General features: G+C 39.4%; 1 protein-coding gene and 1 non-coding gene across 2 annotated transcripts; both read left to right on the top strand.

Annotated features, from left to right (window-relative positions):
• Window positions 1-3,147: 3,147 nt before the first annotated feature.
• On the top strand, window positions 3,148-3,229 carry trnaf-aaa. The gene has a single exon. It is a non-coding gene; the product is annotated as a tRNA-Phe (tRNA).
• A 614-nt stretch (window positions 3,230-3,843) lies between these two features.
• cunh8orf37 (chromosome unknown C8orf37 homolog) lies at window positions 3,844-12,051 on the top strand. Its single transcript, XM_022762053.1, has 6 exons — window positions 3,844-4,071; window positions 4,698-4,800; window positions 6,373-6,437; window positions 6,881-6,946; window positions 7,116-7,211; window positions 11,436-12,051. The coding sequence occupies exons 1-6, from the start codon at window positions 3,926-3,928 to the stop codon at window positions 11,593-11,595; spliced, it is 636 nt and encodes a 211-aa protein (XP_022617774.1). The 5' UTR covers window positions 3,844-3,925; the 3' UTR covers window positions 11,596-12,051.
• The last annotated feature ends 3,381 nt before the right edge of the window (window positions 12,052-15,432 follow it).

The following is a 15,432-nucleotide window of genomic DNA, read 5'->3' as shown; positions in this document are numbered from 1 at the left end:
AATGATTTGAAGGCAAAGCGAGATCAGAGAACGACAATAAAAGTTTGTCTTTAAGACGGGAAAGCTGTTGTTGTTTATTGTGAAGTAAAACAGATGTGATGGTTGATGTGACTCATTAGCTGGAGCTTCGTGTGTAATAATGTGAATGAAATGACACATTTAAGGGGGAAGAGGTTTGACTTTAGTGTCTGACGTGAATAGTTTTTAGGTTTGAGTATTTATTGTGAGAAATTGATTTCAAGTTGAAGAAAAGTGACTGATGTTGAGCTTTTGTGGTGATTTTCTGACGTCTTTCAGGTGCAGGACCCCCACTGCCCAATTCCAGCTCATGCATTTGTAGTGGTTTGTTAATCAAAGGTTTCCAACTTTGGCCCCTATACTCAGAAATGTTTGACTGTAAATTAGTTTCCAACTAGTTCAGCCCAGTGTGATGCAACATAGAAGTAACATAATAAAACTTTAAAAACCTAAAAACACAATCTGTATGTACAGTATATATATATATAACAGATAGTCTGGGAATTAAAACTGAACCCTGCTCTCACTATCACACTGATCTCCTAATGGATAAACATGTTAAATAATAACTCATCAAAACACTACAAGAAGGAACAGTTATTACTTTAGAAACATCAGGGTTTACAAGCACCTTAAAATGATGATAATTTAAATATTATTGCACAGTACCTACAATGAACAGTAATACAGACTACTTTATAATAGTGCTGCAGATCTCTTAGTGTAAACTGCTGAAAAATGAAATGAGCTCAGTGTCCGACACCTTCAGTAACATGAGACAGAGCTGCAGCTGAATCTACCTGTTCTTATATGTTACATACAGATATTAACCCAGTCTAACACACTGCTGCCAAGCTGTTTACCCATAATACCTTTCTGTGACCTACATACATACACCTATTTTAATCACATAACTGCTTCAGAGTTCCCCTGAAATCCTCATCATCAGTATAAGCACATTTACTGCGTTTGGAGACAAAGTGTAGGTTGTGGAATAAACAACTAGCACCTCTCTGAAACTGTCATGTTGCTTTGGGGATTTCCTTTTATCTCTCCTTATATTTTATTCATTTATTTCCCTTATCCTTCACAAAGGAACAAAGAACTTCATTATACAGGGAAACTGTCCATATGACTATAAACACTTTGCCTTGACTTGAGACTAAACTAACAATCAGTCTGATCAATTCAGCCAACAATAATAGTTTAGTTATTCTGCTGATGTCTAATTTAGAAATTACAGATAAAAACGATGCTTGAAACTTGAACTCCATCTAAAGTCTCGTTTTTGTTTCCACTCAGCAAAAACAGGACATCTTCCCAACAGTTTGTGCAGAAAATACTTCAACAGTAAAAACGTAAACTGTAATTATAACAGAAATCGGGAGTTTTTCTTCCAGAACTGTGATTAATTGTCCCTTAAAATTTATTAACTCACTGTGTGTTGTGTCAATTAAGATTTTATGACAGCAATGTGTTGATAAAAAAGTTGACATTTTTATTTGTGTTTGTTAAACTGATTATATACAGTAGTAAAATGATATAATAATAGTAGAAAACACTATCTAGAGAACGAATCACAGAATACTATAAAGTGTTGACCATAAAGAGTAAATCTTTAGGATTATAACTGTGTTTGTTTCTCTTGTACTCTCTTGTAACATCATGATAATTGCACTTTAGACCCTCCCTGTCTGTTATACACCTATGTACCAAATAAAAATTTATTGTAATTTGAGATTTGTGTCCTGTCTTATCCTCTCAAACCTGGTTCATAGCATTTATGATCTCTGAAGTTTGGTGAGATACATTTGTCCTGATGCAAAATACCTGCAGGTTTTAAAGTGGTATTCTGGCAATTAAAGGTTTCACTTTCATAAAGTTGTGGCCAGGGTTTATGCCGCATTCACCAAGTCTTCACGTCTTCCATGTGATATGAAACTATCACGAAGAAGGGAATTTCATACCTGTTTACTTGTAAAATGTGAAACCTACAAATGAAAACCAGTGGGGATGATAACAACTTATAACTATCATTACTGCTCATGATTTACAAGAAAAACATTTTGTGGAGTAAATTTTTATTATTCTATAATTTATTCTAGACTCACAAGGGACGCAGATTTTTAAAGACGCAGTCAAACTTAAAGCAGAAGAGGTTGAGATATCCTGGGGCAGGTTGCACAAAACACCTTAGTTTAAGATTTTCCTTAAAGTCTTAGTCTTATACTTAAGGAATCACAAGCAGTGCACAAAAGACCTTAGCAACCAAAGTAAGGAAAAAAACTAAAGGTACATCTGACCCTGTCTTAACTGCAACAAGTTTATGGCAATTAATGAAGAAAATGAACCTTTTAAGAGATTCTGTGCAACACCCTTAAGTAACTCCCTCAGCTAAAGAGAGATTAAACCTTAAGTGTTATACTTAAGTAGAAAACTTAAGGTGGTCACATTGAAAAGGCAAATGACTCATTCACTTTATCAGCTCATTTTTGGGTTGTTTTCTTGTTTATTTTTGCTTTGAATCTCCTGCAGCCTTGCACAAGTAAAGTATCTAAAATAAAATAGAATTTCTATTTCTACTTATTCTGACCTGACATTATTTTTTTTCTAATGGTAACATCACAGAGACGACCACTTCAGTTTAATTAAAAATTAAACCATGAGGTTATGACATCAATGCTGTCAAACTCTATTTTGGAAATGCGATTGAACCACACACAGTGTTGTTGTTAGTGTTGGTCTGGTATTTTTGGTAAATTTACATCCTCTCTAAAAGGAGAAACACCTTTAGGCACTACCTCACTTTCCTCCTATGGGGTGTAGACTTGTTTGTTTGGCTCAGCGTACAATTTAGTTAAGTTTCATTTCCTATAAATTACTTATGAATTGTATACAATTGCAGTGGGGCTTTTTCAAAATAACACTTCCTGTAAAAGAGAGAGGTGGAAATATATAGATATACTAGGTATATATCTTTTCATTTAATCGTGTAATTATGCGATAGATGGCTTTCCTTTACCTTATAGCTTACCTATATATAGTTTTGTTTCTTAGTACTTTTTTTTGGGGGGGGGGGGGGTATCTCACTTTTAAAACCCCTTTCTTTGACATCTAATGCATCATCCGGTTGTCGTGGCCGAGTGGTTAAGGCGATGGACTAAAAATCCATTGGGGTCTCCCCGCGCAGGTTCGAATCCTGCCGACAACGGTTCTTTTTTGTTTGTTTTCTACTCTAATTTTTAAAACTACATAGGGTATACGTTTATTTTAACCAAAGCTTGTATGATAGTGATGTTGTATATTAGCTTTTCGGTTAACTACCTACTGCGCTAGAGTGAGGCGCGATGGAATTAACAAATAACAGTACTTCCTGTCTTATTTTCAAAATAAAATCCGCAGTGATTACCGATAGAAGGCAGAGGTGAAAGAAATATTCAAATTTAAAGTTTAAGTGGCACAACCAGAATGATTGGAGACAGAAATTAGCTAAAATGCATTAGGATTGGTAGTTTAATCAATATCCTGCTACTGCTTCATATTTTATAGCTGTAGAAAATAGAGTACAAATAGCAGTGGAAACCAGCATAATGGCTATTTTTCATTTACATTATAGGCTCACTAATAAAATCTTATCTTAAAGTCAAAAGGACATATTAGATATTCTTTCAGATAAAATGTATGCTTAGTCCGTGTAACAGAGTTCCAGAAGAGGGCGATAATCATCAGGCTTTAAAAATGTAAATGGCAGCGACATTTATTTTGAAGGCAGGTTAGGTCCATTTCCTCTATGTTCTTGTCACTTAGCAACGACGAACGCTCTGAGCGTGCTGGCGGCTAGCTTGTGTGCTAGCAGGGCTAGAGAAGTTAGCCCCCAGAGCTAGCAGGACAGAAAGAAAACACAGACATGGATGATGATGATGATCTGGATGAACTGCTGGACGAAGTTGAAAAAAAGTTTTGCCGCAACGTTACTGTTGCGTCCACAGCTCGCGGGGAGCCACGCGAGGCAGGAAAATGCGGGAAAGAGACCGACGGACAGAAAAAACACAAGTAAACAAAGCTAGTTTGGCTAGCTACAAGCTAACAGTTCAGCGGTGCAATGAAGCTGTACGCGTCTGACTGTCTCTGTGTTGATAATATCTAATGAGCCATATGTTTTAGGCCTTAAATGGCTCAGCAGCTGCTTGAAAATATAGTGTCAGATGAATATTAAGGGGTGGCTAGATTTATTTTATTCGATATATAGAAATCTGTAGCTATAAGAGATACAAATGTTTGTAGTGATTTTAGCATTTTTCTAAATGCCTATCTGTCACAATGTAGTCGCTTCTCAGTTCACCCAGTATCTTATGGGAAAATATCAGTAACTACAGCAGAAGACAGCTAGTTATTTAGAAACCCTCTATGTTTTATTTATTATTTACATGAAGCTTCAAACCACAAGGACCACAAACATGGAAAAATCCAGAATCCTTTATTCATATTTTTAACTAAAAGTAATCTACATTTCGAGTTTATGATAATCCTATACAATATACAGCATATGTAAGACAAGAAAATATACTGTCTGCCCAAACCATTGATGAGGTTTACTGTCAGAAGTATTTATTGATATTTACTGATATTTGTTAACAATGCAAAAACAGTTAATCATGTTTTTGTTGCCTTTGATTTAGTGCCACAAATCCTGGAGAACCGATAAGCAGCATCACTGAGGATATTGACGCCCTTCTGGAGGAACTGCTGGAGGAAGACAACATAGATTCCCCTCAATCAAAGGTAAACATGTACCTGTGACAAGGTACAAGGACATAATTTGAAGAATTATTAGTATGAAAGTACTTATCTGGTAAAACATGGCCTAACAATAGTTATCAATGCCCTTCCTGGATGTTTATACATATTTTAATGTTGTATTTGATATAATTACTTCAAAATATATTGTTTCCTTTTCTGGGCTCCAGCAACACATTTTATTTTCTTCTTTTCCTTTAGGTATTAAAAATATGATTGAGGATAAAATCTTTTTTTCAAGAGATAACTGGCCATTCAATAGAGCACATACCTCCGCCAAGACCAAGCAATCCTACACGTCTAGCTGTTATAATAGAAAAGGAAAAGGAAAAAAGAAGTATGATACTTTGGATTCATCATTATTTTCCACCAGATCTGGATTATAATAATAATAATAATAATAATACTAATAATAATACATTTTATTTAGCAGTGCCTTTCACAGCACTCAAGGACACTTTACAGAAGATTAAAAACACAATAAAAATAATAAAAACAACAGACAGTTAAAAAGAAAACAATGAAATTATAGCGAATATGCAGATTGAAACAGATGAGTTTTGAGTCTTGATTTGAACTGGGGTAAAGAAACAATGTTACGGATGTCTGGTGGGAGAGAGTTCCAGAGTTGGGGAGCAGAGCGGCTGAAAGCTCTGCTGAGGTGAGGCGGGCGGATGGCATAGAGAGGTGAAGGGAGGAGGAAGACCGGAGGGAACAAGAGGGGGTGGTAATGCGGAGGAGATCAACCAGATTGGGGGGGGCGAGGTTATGGATGGCTTTGAAAGTATAGAGAAGGATTTTGAATGTGATACGGAATTTGACTGGGAGCCAGTGGAGCTGCTGGAGGACGGGGGTGATGTGGTGAAAGGAGGGGGTTCGGGTGATGATACGGGCTGCAGAGTTTTGGACCAGTTGGAGCTTATGGAGGGATTTGTGGGGGACACCGAAGAGGAGTGAATTACAATAATAATGTAAAGTCATAGATCTCACCACCATAATTGTGTCAAATTTTTCACATCAAGATCCAAACACTATGAGAAATTGATGAAAATGTTGAAAAATGTTTAGGGAAGTGATAAAAAAAAAATTCCTCCCTTTAATCTGATCTGTCCCAAAATTTAGTGGGTTCCTCCCTGGCCCATGCCTCATCCCTCCACCAAGTTGGGTGAAAATCGGTTCACTACTTTTTGCGTAATCCTGCTGGCAAAGAAACAAACACTGGTGAAAACATAGAGGACAATGTTGTACTTTTGCAGATCACATGAGAAAATGAACCTATTTACTTTTCACCTCTTCCTCTTCTGCCAAACATTATTATCATGCAGCTGCCTCTCCTCCACGTCTGTACCTGTGTTATTAAAAACAAATTAGAACCATAGACGACACCTGGGCTTGTAAAAGTGCCTAAATCCATCTGAATGTTGTATTAGGATATAGACGTAAGAGGCGTGGTGACAAAGATGTCATAACATCAGGTATAAATTAATTAAAATATAATGTAAGAATGTGCTTTTCAAACTTGGAGACTGTAACCTGCTCCTTTACCTTTTATTTCAGAGTGATCAGTTTCCTAAAGGACCACAAGTGGAAAAGAAGCCATCATCTCAGTCTGGAGGCAGGAAGTAGGTCAAGTAGTTGATTCTGAATTGAAAAAAGATGCAGGTGTGAAGAATAATTACAGGGTATAAGCAGAAGGAGAAATGCACTCAGTCATTTTGAAAGCTTCATTGTAGTTTTGTGAAGAAATCAAGCCAGTTGCAATATTGTTTGATGCTCAGCCAAATAAATGGTATTTTTAAAGTACTTTGTGTTCAGGGAAAAAATAAAAGTTTCATGGTCACACTGTAGAATCTAGACCAGCAAATAAAAGAGGCACATCTCTTCAATATGTACATGTGATAATAGGAGCAATGTCTTAAATGTGTAATATTTCCCAGGTTCTGCAGTGAAAAAGGACAGTTTCTTTTCTTTCTTTTGATTCTTTTGATTCTTTTGATTCTCTTAAATTTGGATGCTGTGTCCGTGTGTGTCTGGACATGTTCTGCACTGTTTGTTCTGCTTCCAGGTGCTGTCCTGTGTTCGTTGGCGGCAGCTCTGTTGCAAATGGTGTTGGAACAGCCACATCCAAGAGGTGCGAGAAAAATAATGTCATGCTGCGAAGCGTCTGTCCTGTCCTGCCTGTTTATAATGATACAGGAAGCTGGTATAGATTGTTTTTCAGTGGTATAAGTGATCTCAGAAGTGCAGCATACTTTTAAAGAAGACTTCTGCAAATAATAACCAGCGCTGTTTACCAACAGGTCCTGTGACCAGCTGAGGTGTATATCCTGTGACTTCAGGGTGCTGATGTTTGATGACTGTGAGTGGGACCCGTCCTGTGATTACCTGTTCCTCAGGTGAGTCTGCAGGCTTGCTGCAGTGTTATTCTCACATCAGAACACATGCAGACACAAAAATACAAGACATGTCGAGACGAAGAGACTCCACTCTGCAAGCATTCATTCCTGCTGGAGAACTTCCTGACATGAACTCTGTACTTGTTACTGTTTGCCTCACATTTGTCAAATCAACAACATAAACAAACTGACAAAGTAATAACTTTCCAGAGTTGTAAAATACTGTTTTATAGTGTCATAAATCTGCGCAGAGTTCCAGTGTCTGATCAGGAATTTCCTGAATCATATTTCATTGTCTCATTCGTGCTTTAAATAACATAGATAGATAGATAGATAGATAGATAGATAGATAGATAGATAGATAGATAGGTAGTTTGGTGTGTGAGTTAGAAGAAATCTGTGAAATCTATATATGAGAGACATTTTTCAGAAATGGTTGTTTTTGGATGTTGTGTTCAGCTTGGTTAGAGGGTGGCAGTATTGAGGTGTGAAGCTTCTTCACACTGTTACAGCGGTCCAGGCTGAAAGTAACTGGACAGATGAAGTCAAACAAAATCATCATATTTTTATATTTTTTGGAAAATCCTTCACAGTCAATCACGGCCTGAAGACTTCAACACACAGACACATCAGCAGACTCTCTGTATCTTCCCTGGCGACGTTCTCTCAGGGCTTCGCTGCAGCCTCCTTCAGCTCTTGCTTATTTGGAGTCTCTCTGTCTTTAGTCTGGTCTTCAGCTCAGTCAGACTGAGATCAGGTGATTGACTCGGCCAGTCGAGGATAGTCCACCCCCTTTAACCTGAAAAGCTCTTTGGTTTCTGTAGGATCGTTGCTCAATGATGAAATGTCGTCCTCTGAGTTTTGATGCATTTGGCTTCTCTACACCGCTGCGTTCATCCTGCTGCTTCTGTCAGAAGTGAAATCATCAATAAATACCATTTTGTTCCACTGGAGCCCGACCTGCCTGAGCCAGAACAGAACCAGCACCATGTTTGACAGGTGAGGTGGTGGCTCTGGGTTGTTGTTCCTTTTTTTCTCCACAATCTCCATCCTTTTGACAGAGGCTGATTTTTGTTGCATCAGTCCACAGACCTTTGTTTGACAGTTCTGCTGGTTTCTATTTGTGTGGTTTTGTAAAGTGAAACCTGGTTTCTCCTTGTTTTTGAGGTTAACCAGGGGGTTTTCATCTGGTGGTGAATCTGAGGTTCTGAAGTCTTCATTTGATCGCATGAACATGAGGAAACAGGTCCGCCTGCAGACTTTACGAGTGCTGTGCACGCATAAAGGGGATTTTCTTCACTGTGCAAATGATGTTTCCGCTCATCGAGGAGACATGTGCTCCCTGCTCTACCTGGTCGTTTGCCTTTTTTCTAGTTTTCCTGTGAAAGTCCCCAACTGTTGATTTTGAAAACCAGAAACCTTTGACATCCCTCTGATAGATTTTTGAGCTTCTTTATTATCTTCTGTACTTGCACGGTCCCATCTTTACTCCTCATATTGACAGACAACTCCACCTCAATATAAATGAAAAGCTCTGAACCATGTGTGAACTCACATTGAAAAGACACACAGCCGCCCAGGAGACGTTTAGTGTCTCTGTTAGTTTGTCGCTCATATGTAGTATCCATTATTTTTTATTTCAAACTGAATGTGCTGCAGCTCAGAGCCAAGAGAACAGAAAATGTAAATATGTAACTGTCTTATACTTAAAGTCTGGACTGTGTTTCTCCACTTCACATCCACTGAAACACAGAATCTAAAATAAGTGCTGAGGCGTAGAAACATATATTTAAAGTCTGCCATTTAGAAAACTACAAAACCATGATTAAAAAAATCGAATTTTTCTAAGCTTTGTTATAAAACCCCACGAAACCATCTCAAACTCGCATGCAAATCAAATAACAAAAGTCTTTTGTTCACTTTCAGGTGTGTAATTTTTGTCTCCCACATTCCTGAAAAACCACTTTACTTTGTTTTCCCCAGTGGGAACAATTCAGCATCTGCAGATCAGCTTGACTCGAACACAAACAAGCAGAGACATTGTGTAAACCCAGCTAAAACACACAAGCAGAGAGAACAGGTACGACGCTCTGATTCACTTTCCCCAGTGAGTAACATGTTTCCTATTCAGTTTAAAATAAATGTAGACACGTACTCCCGTCTTTGTTGCTCAGCAGCAGGCATCACCTATCAGTCACACGTCAGGTGATGAACACGGCAACTTTCAATCAAACAGTGTGGGCAGGACAGCGACGTCTTCCTATAGATTTTCTCTTGACAGCGCTCACACACAGGTTTGAGTTTCTGTAGGTCGTTTGCACAGCTGTGGTGGTTAAACTGCGGTTAATTGCAATACGAGTCACAATTTCAGTTGGAGTGGTCATTTTTGCTTTTTATTTTCTTTTTATATCAAAATATGAAACTGAACATAATGTGATTGATGTCAGGAGAATATGACGGGGCGTCTCTGTAGCACCACAGTGCTTCATTTTCGGTCTGTTGTGACACATTTTACCTTTTAAAAAATTTGCAGCTCCTGCGATTTGGATATTGCAGTTTCTCAGGAAATAATATTCTGATCTCCATGTAATAAATCAGACAAAGTTCTGGTGTTGAGATCTGTGAGTTTGTACCATTTGGTGCAGATCCACATGATCATCCGGATCTGACAGACGTGTGTAAGTTTGTTTGGCGTTGGCGGAGGTCTGCGCTCTCCTAGCTCCAAACTGGAGGCATGAAGCTGAGAGCTTCATGCCTCCAGTTCATGGAGCTGAGAGAGTTTTAGAGAACAGATGAAGTGGATAACAGCCGTTGTTGTGTTGGAGTGAATCAGTGGTTCAGAGAAAATGGAAATACATTTAAACATTTTTTTTTCTATAAAAAGATTTTTAATGAATTGAATGTATCAGTCACTTGAAATCACTTCATTCACAATGGAAAATGAAGACACCGAAATCCTGTTTAATACCTTTCTGTGAGCTGTTAAAGAAATAATTGATTCATTTAATTTATCTCTTAATCCTGCTGCCGAGATAAAACATAGAGTTTTTCTACCTTGTTTTTATCCATTTTGACTGTGGTGACACAGTGTCGTTTGTTACGGTAACAGTGACGGAGAGGCCACGGGGAAACACAGAGAAACTGGGGTGATGGAGGTGGAGGTGTGCGTGGGTGTATTTTATTAATCGCTCACTTCCTGCTTGTCAACACGTCTGCTGATAATACACCATGAGACAGTAGCAAGCCGAGGGTGGAGATGGAACTGGAGATATTGTCTTTTTTATTCCATATATCCTTATTCCTTGTTCCTACCTTACCCAAAATGCAACTCATCCGCTCTCAGTTGAGTGGGTGTTCTTATACTAGTAGCAGCTAATGCATCCTGCAGCCTGCAGCAGAGATGAGGGGTGCAGATCTTTTTTACTTTTCAAACTGTCTTCAGGACATTTGAAATGCTCCTCCTCTTCCTTTTTAAAAACGACTGAAGACAGAAGTTTGTCTTCTTAAAGCACGGCTGCGAAGCGTCAGCAGTGAACGCGTCTAAACGAGCTGGAAACACGTGTTCAATATGAGAAGCAGGAACAGTCTGCAAAATAAATAGAAGCTACACAATCCAGGGGAGGAAATCACTTTAAAAATAAAGTTGTAATGCATCACTAAAAATGAAATGTTGCCCCAGAAAAGTCACATACAGGTACGTGTGCCTGTCGATATATAAATATACATATGCAGCTGTGCTATGATTTAATATCACAGTTTTATGGTCGAGCCGTGGTTACGCCTCACTTCAATGAAATTTCAGCATTACTCGGTACTTTTTCTCCCAAAGTGAGCAATGTTCTTTCGGCCAGACGTTGTGGACTTCAGAGCACTCAGGAACACTCAGGAACACTCAGTTTGATGAGTTTGGCCTTTGTGTCTTCACATCAGTGTTAGCGTCTGAAAAGCTTCAGTCCTCCAGCGGCGGAGCTTTGACCAGCCAGCTGCAGAAAGGTGAAGCAGCTTTATAAGAGCAGATAGATGACGGGTGAGACGTGTGTTTGCTGGCACAGTCCAGTTCTTCTCTCTAATGACTCACATATACAGTATACAGCCTGTAGCAACCCAACGCTTGATATAAGGCAGATGTTGTAAGCCATGTGTTAAGATCATATTGCCTGCAAGCTTTTCAGAATAACAAACACCCAAAATATGTAATGTGCTTGTGTTTCTCCGTCTGTGCAGGAACAACATGCCGGACCGTCAGAAGCTCAGAGCCAGGCTGAAGAAGAGGAGAGGTTTCCGGGCGTACGGCTGCCAGTGCAGCTGGTTCTCCTCCTCGGAGCCGACAGACCTCAGGGACCAGGCTCAGCTCAGATGGGTCTGTGGGAAGCACCAGGACTGATGTCGACTCCTCGCTGCTGCAGAACGCTTGTTAAAAACCTACAATCGTTCCGGATCACAGGCCAAAACAGGGACGTTACAGACAGGAAAAACCTCCTCTGCTTTATCTTCTCTCTCTGCCTCTTCAGCTGGTTTCTGTCTTGAACTGTCTGCAGTGAATCTGCCCCAGTTCATGATCACTTACCTGATGTCGCTTCAACACGGAGGTACGCACTGAAAACACCCGAAAACATCTCTGAAAAAGACTCAAATATCAAAGCACTTTGTCTAATTGATCTAAGAAATGCTTTCTGTTCTAACCATGGCAACAGCTCTAAACAAGGAGGACTATAATCACTCGGACGTCTTTATTCACTGCTCTATGAAGAGTTTCAGCTTTTTAAATGTAAAAATCTACAATAATGTCGATATAATATGGAAATTTGTACAAACTCTTAAATTAAAACAGATCAAATCAGCCCTGTTTTGTATCTAAAAGTGAAATGCTCTCTGCGCAAAGTCAAATCCTGGTTGATTTAGTGACGTTGCATATCTAATTTCTTATTTCAGGAGTCATTTATGGTGTATTTTATCGACTACTAACACATTATCATGTGTAGCAAACAGTCCTGCTGTTCAACAGGGCGTTAATCACCTGGACTCCCCCCGGCGCCGCTGACAACAGTCACATTACTGTGTTTTGATGTTGTGATTTGTCAGATGTGCAGTTTTCTGCCCCGTTGATCTTCAGTAGCAGCTTCTGCGGCGCTGACGGTCTGATGTGAGCTGATGTGATCTCACTCAGCCCCCTCTGAAGTCAGGCCACAGTGGAGTGAGATTAAAGCTGCTGCTCAGATACAAACACAAGGACGCGTGGAGTCGGAGCAGCTGTGTAATTATTCAGTAAGTGATGAGTGGGAGAGAGAGCTGAGGGTCAGTGATGCTGCGGTCGACCGAAGAACCTCACAAATCACTTGGTGGTGATTTTCATCTTGTTTTTATTCCAGCTGGTGGTTTTCACACACTGAGCTGAAGCGAAGGTTTGAGGAAACTGCTGATCATCGGAGTTGATGAAAGGATTTTAAAACTTAATGGATCATTTCATGAACTCACAGGCTAATAAGACCAGGTCGAAACCTAGTACATGCCTGTGGTCAAATCCTGATTTTATAATCTGTCAAAATCACCAAGCACATAAATTGGGTTTTAGTGCTTCAACTAGTAAAATGATGAATTATTTAGTGTCCAAGGAAACGTCTTCACCCTTTTTTTTGTCCTACCAACAGTTTAAATCACAAAGATATAAAACAGCAAAAGGCTGAAAGCCCTATAAACACTTGTGTATTATGTGTATCGACCAAGTCTTTTATTATTATTTTCCAATGACAAACACGTCACCTGTTCTTCTCTTCTCTGTATGCAGATCGTCAGCGTGACGTTTTTTTTCTGTTTCTGTGAACAAATACTGATAAAACCCTCTTCAGCTTCTCACCACGGGCTCGTCCGTCCACGCTCCTGTTAGTTCTCTTCGCTTTTTTGTCAGAAATGATTAGTACCTGCTGGGCTCCTGCTGACGCTCGGCTGGGGAGAGTTCTGGCTCATCTGACGGATCCGTCAGACAATTATCGTATCTGAGGAAAACACAGGCTTTACTACTGCCAGCGACAGACAGCGGCGGTGCGAGGACGACTGTCAGTGAGAGACTCAGTCAGAGATGAGTGGTGGTGGTGAAAACCTGTTGAATCTGTGTGTGTGTGTGTGTGTGTGTGTGTGTGTGTGTGTAATCTGGCAGTCCTGAGTGTGTTTACTCACTTGTGACTGTGTATTTTAACAGAGTTCAGTTCAGTCTCTGCGCTGATGAATCGGCTGCTGTTCCTTAACGTCCAGAGGCTTGAAGGTCTGAAAACCTGAAGCTGACTCGAGGTGCTCGGAGAAGAAAAGCACAGAACGAACTCTGGATCAGATCAGTGGAGTCACACACACACACAAACCAAAGATTTTAAAAAGATCCTTTAGCTGCAGCTGGTGTCGATAAATCTGCCTGTACAACATTTTAATCCAGAGTGAATTATCCTGATATTTACTGGCCAGATGGAGATAAAACATAAAACTAAGATTGACGGTCCTTGGAGGATGAATCTCTCATCTCTCTCGTGACATAATCAGGACAAAATTCCATCTTTTACACAAAAAACATTAAAATGAACGGAGCATATTGTTGTGAAACCTACTGAGCTCATTCACGCTCCTCAGGTGATGAACCCTTTTGACTTCAGGGTCAAACTGTTTCACATCAAGAACCCTGAACTGACACTAACCAGACCGCGGATCACCATCTGAGATTTAAGATTTTAGATGTTTTATTACCGAAAGTGTTTGAAACCCATGACCAAGACAGTCATGTATTCTGCCACTGTGTTAAAATAAATAGTTGATCCAGAAAAAAGGTGGACTTTTGCAGAGCTTGAATGCGACAATATAAAAACATTTTTAGCTAAAGGTGCAGGATGGATGATTTAAAATAAAAAAAGATCCTGTAGATTCTGTTTCTTTGTCCAGAGTAAATTCTCTGCTCCTACCTGATCCAAAAACCTGGACTCATCATTCTTACTGCTGATTCCCATCTGTGACTTCTCTCTAACGATGTCGAGCACTTGCTGCATCACTGTATGCGTGTACAGTATATGTTTGTATGATTCCCAACTGACTCAGAGCTGGATTCTGTGTCACCGTCTCTGAAAAGAAGAGTGACGGACCGAGGGGGGAAGACAGAGTGACAGGAATGTGAGTCAGTCTCTCTCCTGTCAGACAGCAGGAAGAACAGAACGACGGAGGAGGAGGAAGAGGCGGGGGAGGAAGAAGAGGAGCAGGAGGAGGAGGAGGAAAACAACAGCCGGATTTCTGCAGCTCTGCAGATCGTGGGATGGAGGATGGAGTGTCAGCTGTTGTCACCTGCTGCCACAGTCAAGCTGTCTGAAAACAGAGGAAGTGACAGGGACGCACCTGTGGTCTGTATATTATAGCTCTTTACCTGTGAGTCACACACAAGTTATAATAAACAACTTTTATTTGTTCATTTCATCACTTTATTAAAAATACTTTTACCCTGCAATAACTATAAGCACGGTGAAGAAAATAGACCCTCCTCCATTTCCTCAGTTATTCGTCTTCAGTTAGTTAAACAGCATTAGTTAAACATCACCGCAGTGACGTGCAGACCAGTTTAAAAAATCTTATTTACAAAGAACTTTTCAGTTTTTGGTGACGTAAACTTTTCTTTTCTCTGGCAGTTTAACCCTTACCTTTGTACCATTTAAGTTAGATTTCAAAATTAAAGCTTAAATTTCAATTAACAGTTAGTGTATATATAAAAAAGGATTTTTTTTAGTTGTATAGCAAATAAGAAATTATGTCAAAATTGGTTACTGTTATTTCCACATTGGCAGTATAACAAAAAAATAAATGGTATGTAAATACACCAACCCTGCTTAAAGTCCTTTTAGTTTCTTTTATAGATACACAGTAGTTTATGAGAAATAATGTTGTATTTGCATGTTTCCTACAAAGACCTCTGTCCTTTATGGTCTCGTCTTCAGCAGAAAAATGAAGTACTCAGTGTTTTCTCAGCCCTGAGAAGTGACTAGTGTTTCCTCCAGGTCTCATATAGCAACAGACAACCAACTGCTGATTAAGCTCATTGCTGTGTTTGCATGGTAATAACTGGAGGCCATTAAGATGAGTGTATCTACATTTTTTTTATCAGCTCAGATCTTCTCTCATCTGGATTTTGGCAGCTGGACACTCAGAAAACAATGTTTAGAGACATTTTACTTTGAAAAATCAACCTATAGAGAAATCA

The sequence above is a fragment of the Seriola dumerili genome, unplaced genomic scaffold (assembly GCF_002260705.1).
Source record: "Seriola dumerili isolate Sdu_G_001 unplaced genomic scaffold, Sdu_1.0 BDQW01000435.1, whole genome shotgun sequence".
Lineage (NCBI taxonomy): Eukaryota > Metazoa > Chordata > Actinopteri > Carangiformes > Carangidae > Seriola > Seriola dumerili.
Note: the sequence above shows the minus strand (reverse complement) of the source record. Positions and strands in the feature narration are given on the sequence as shown.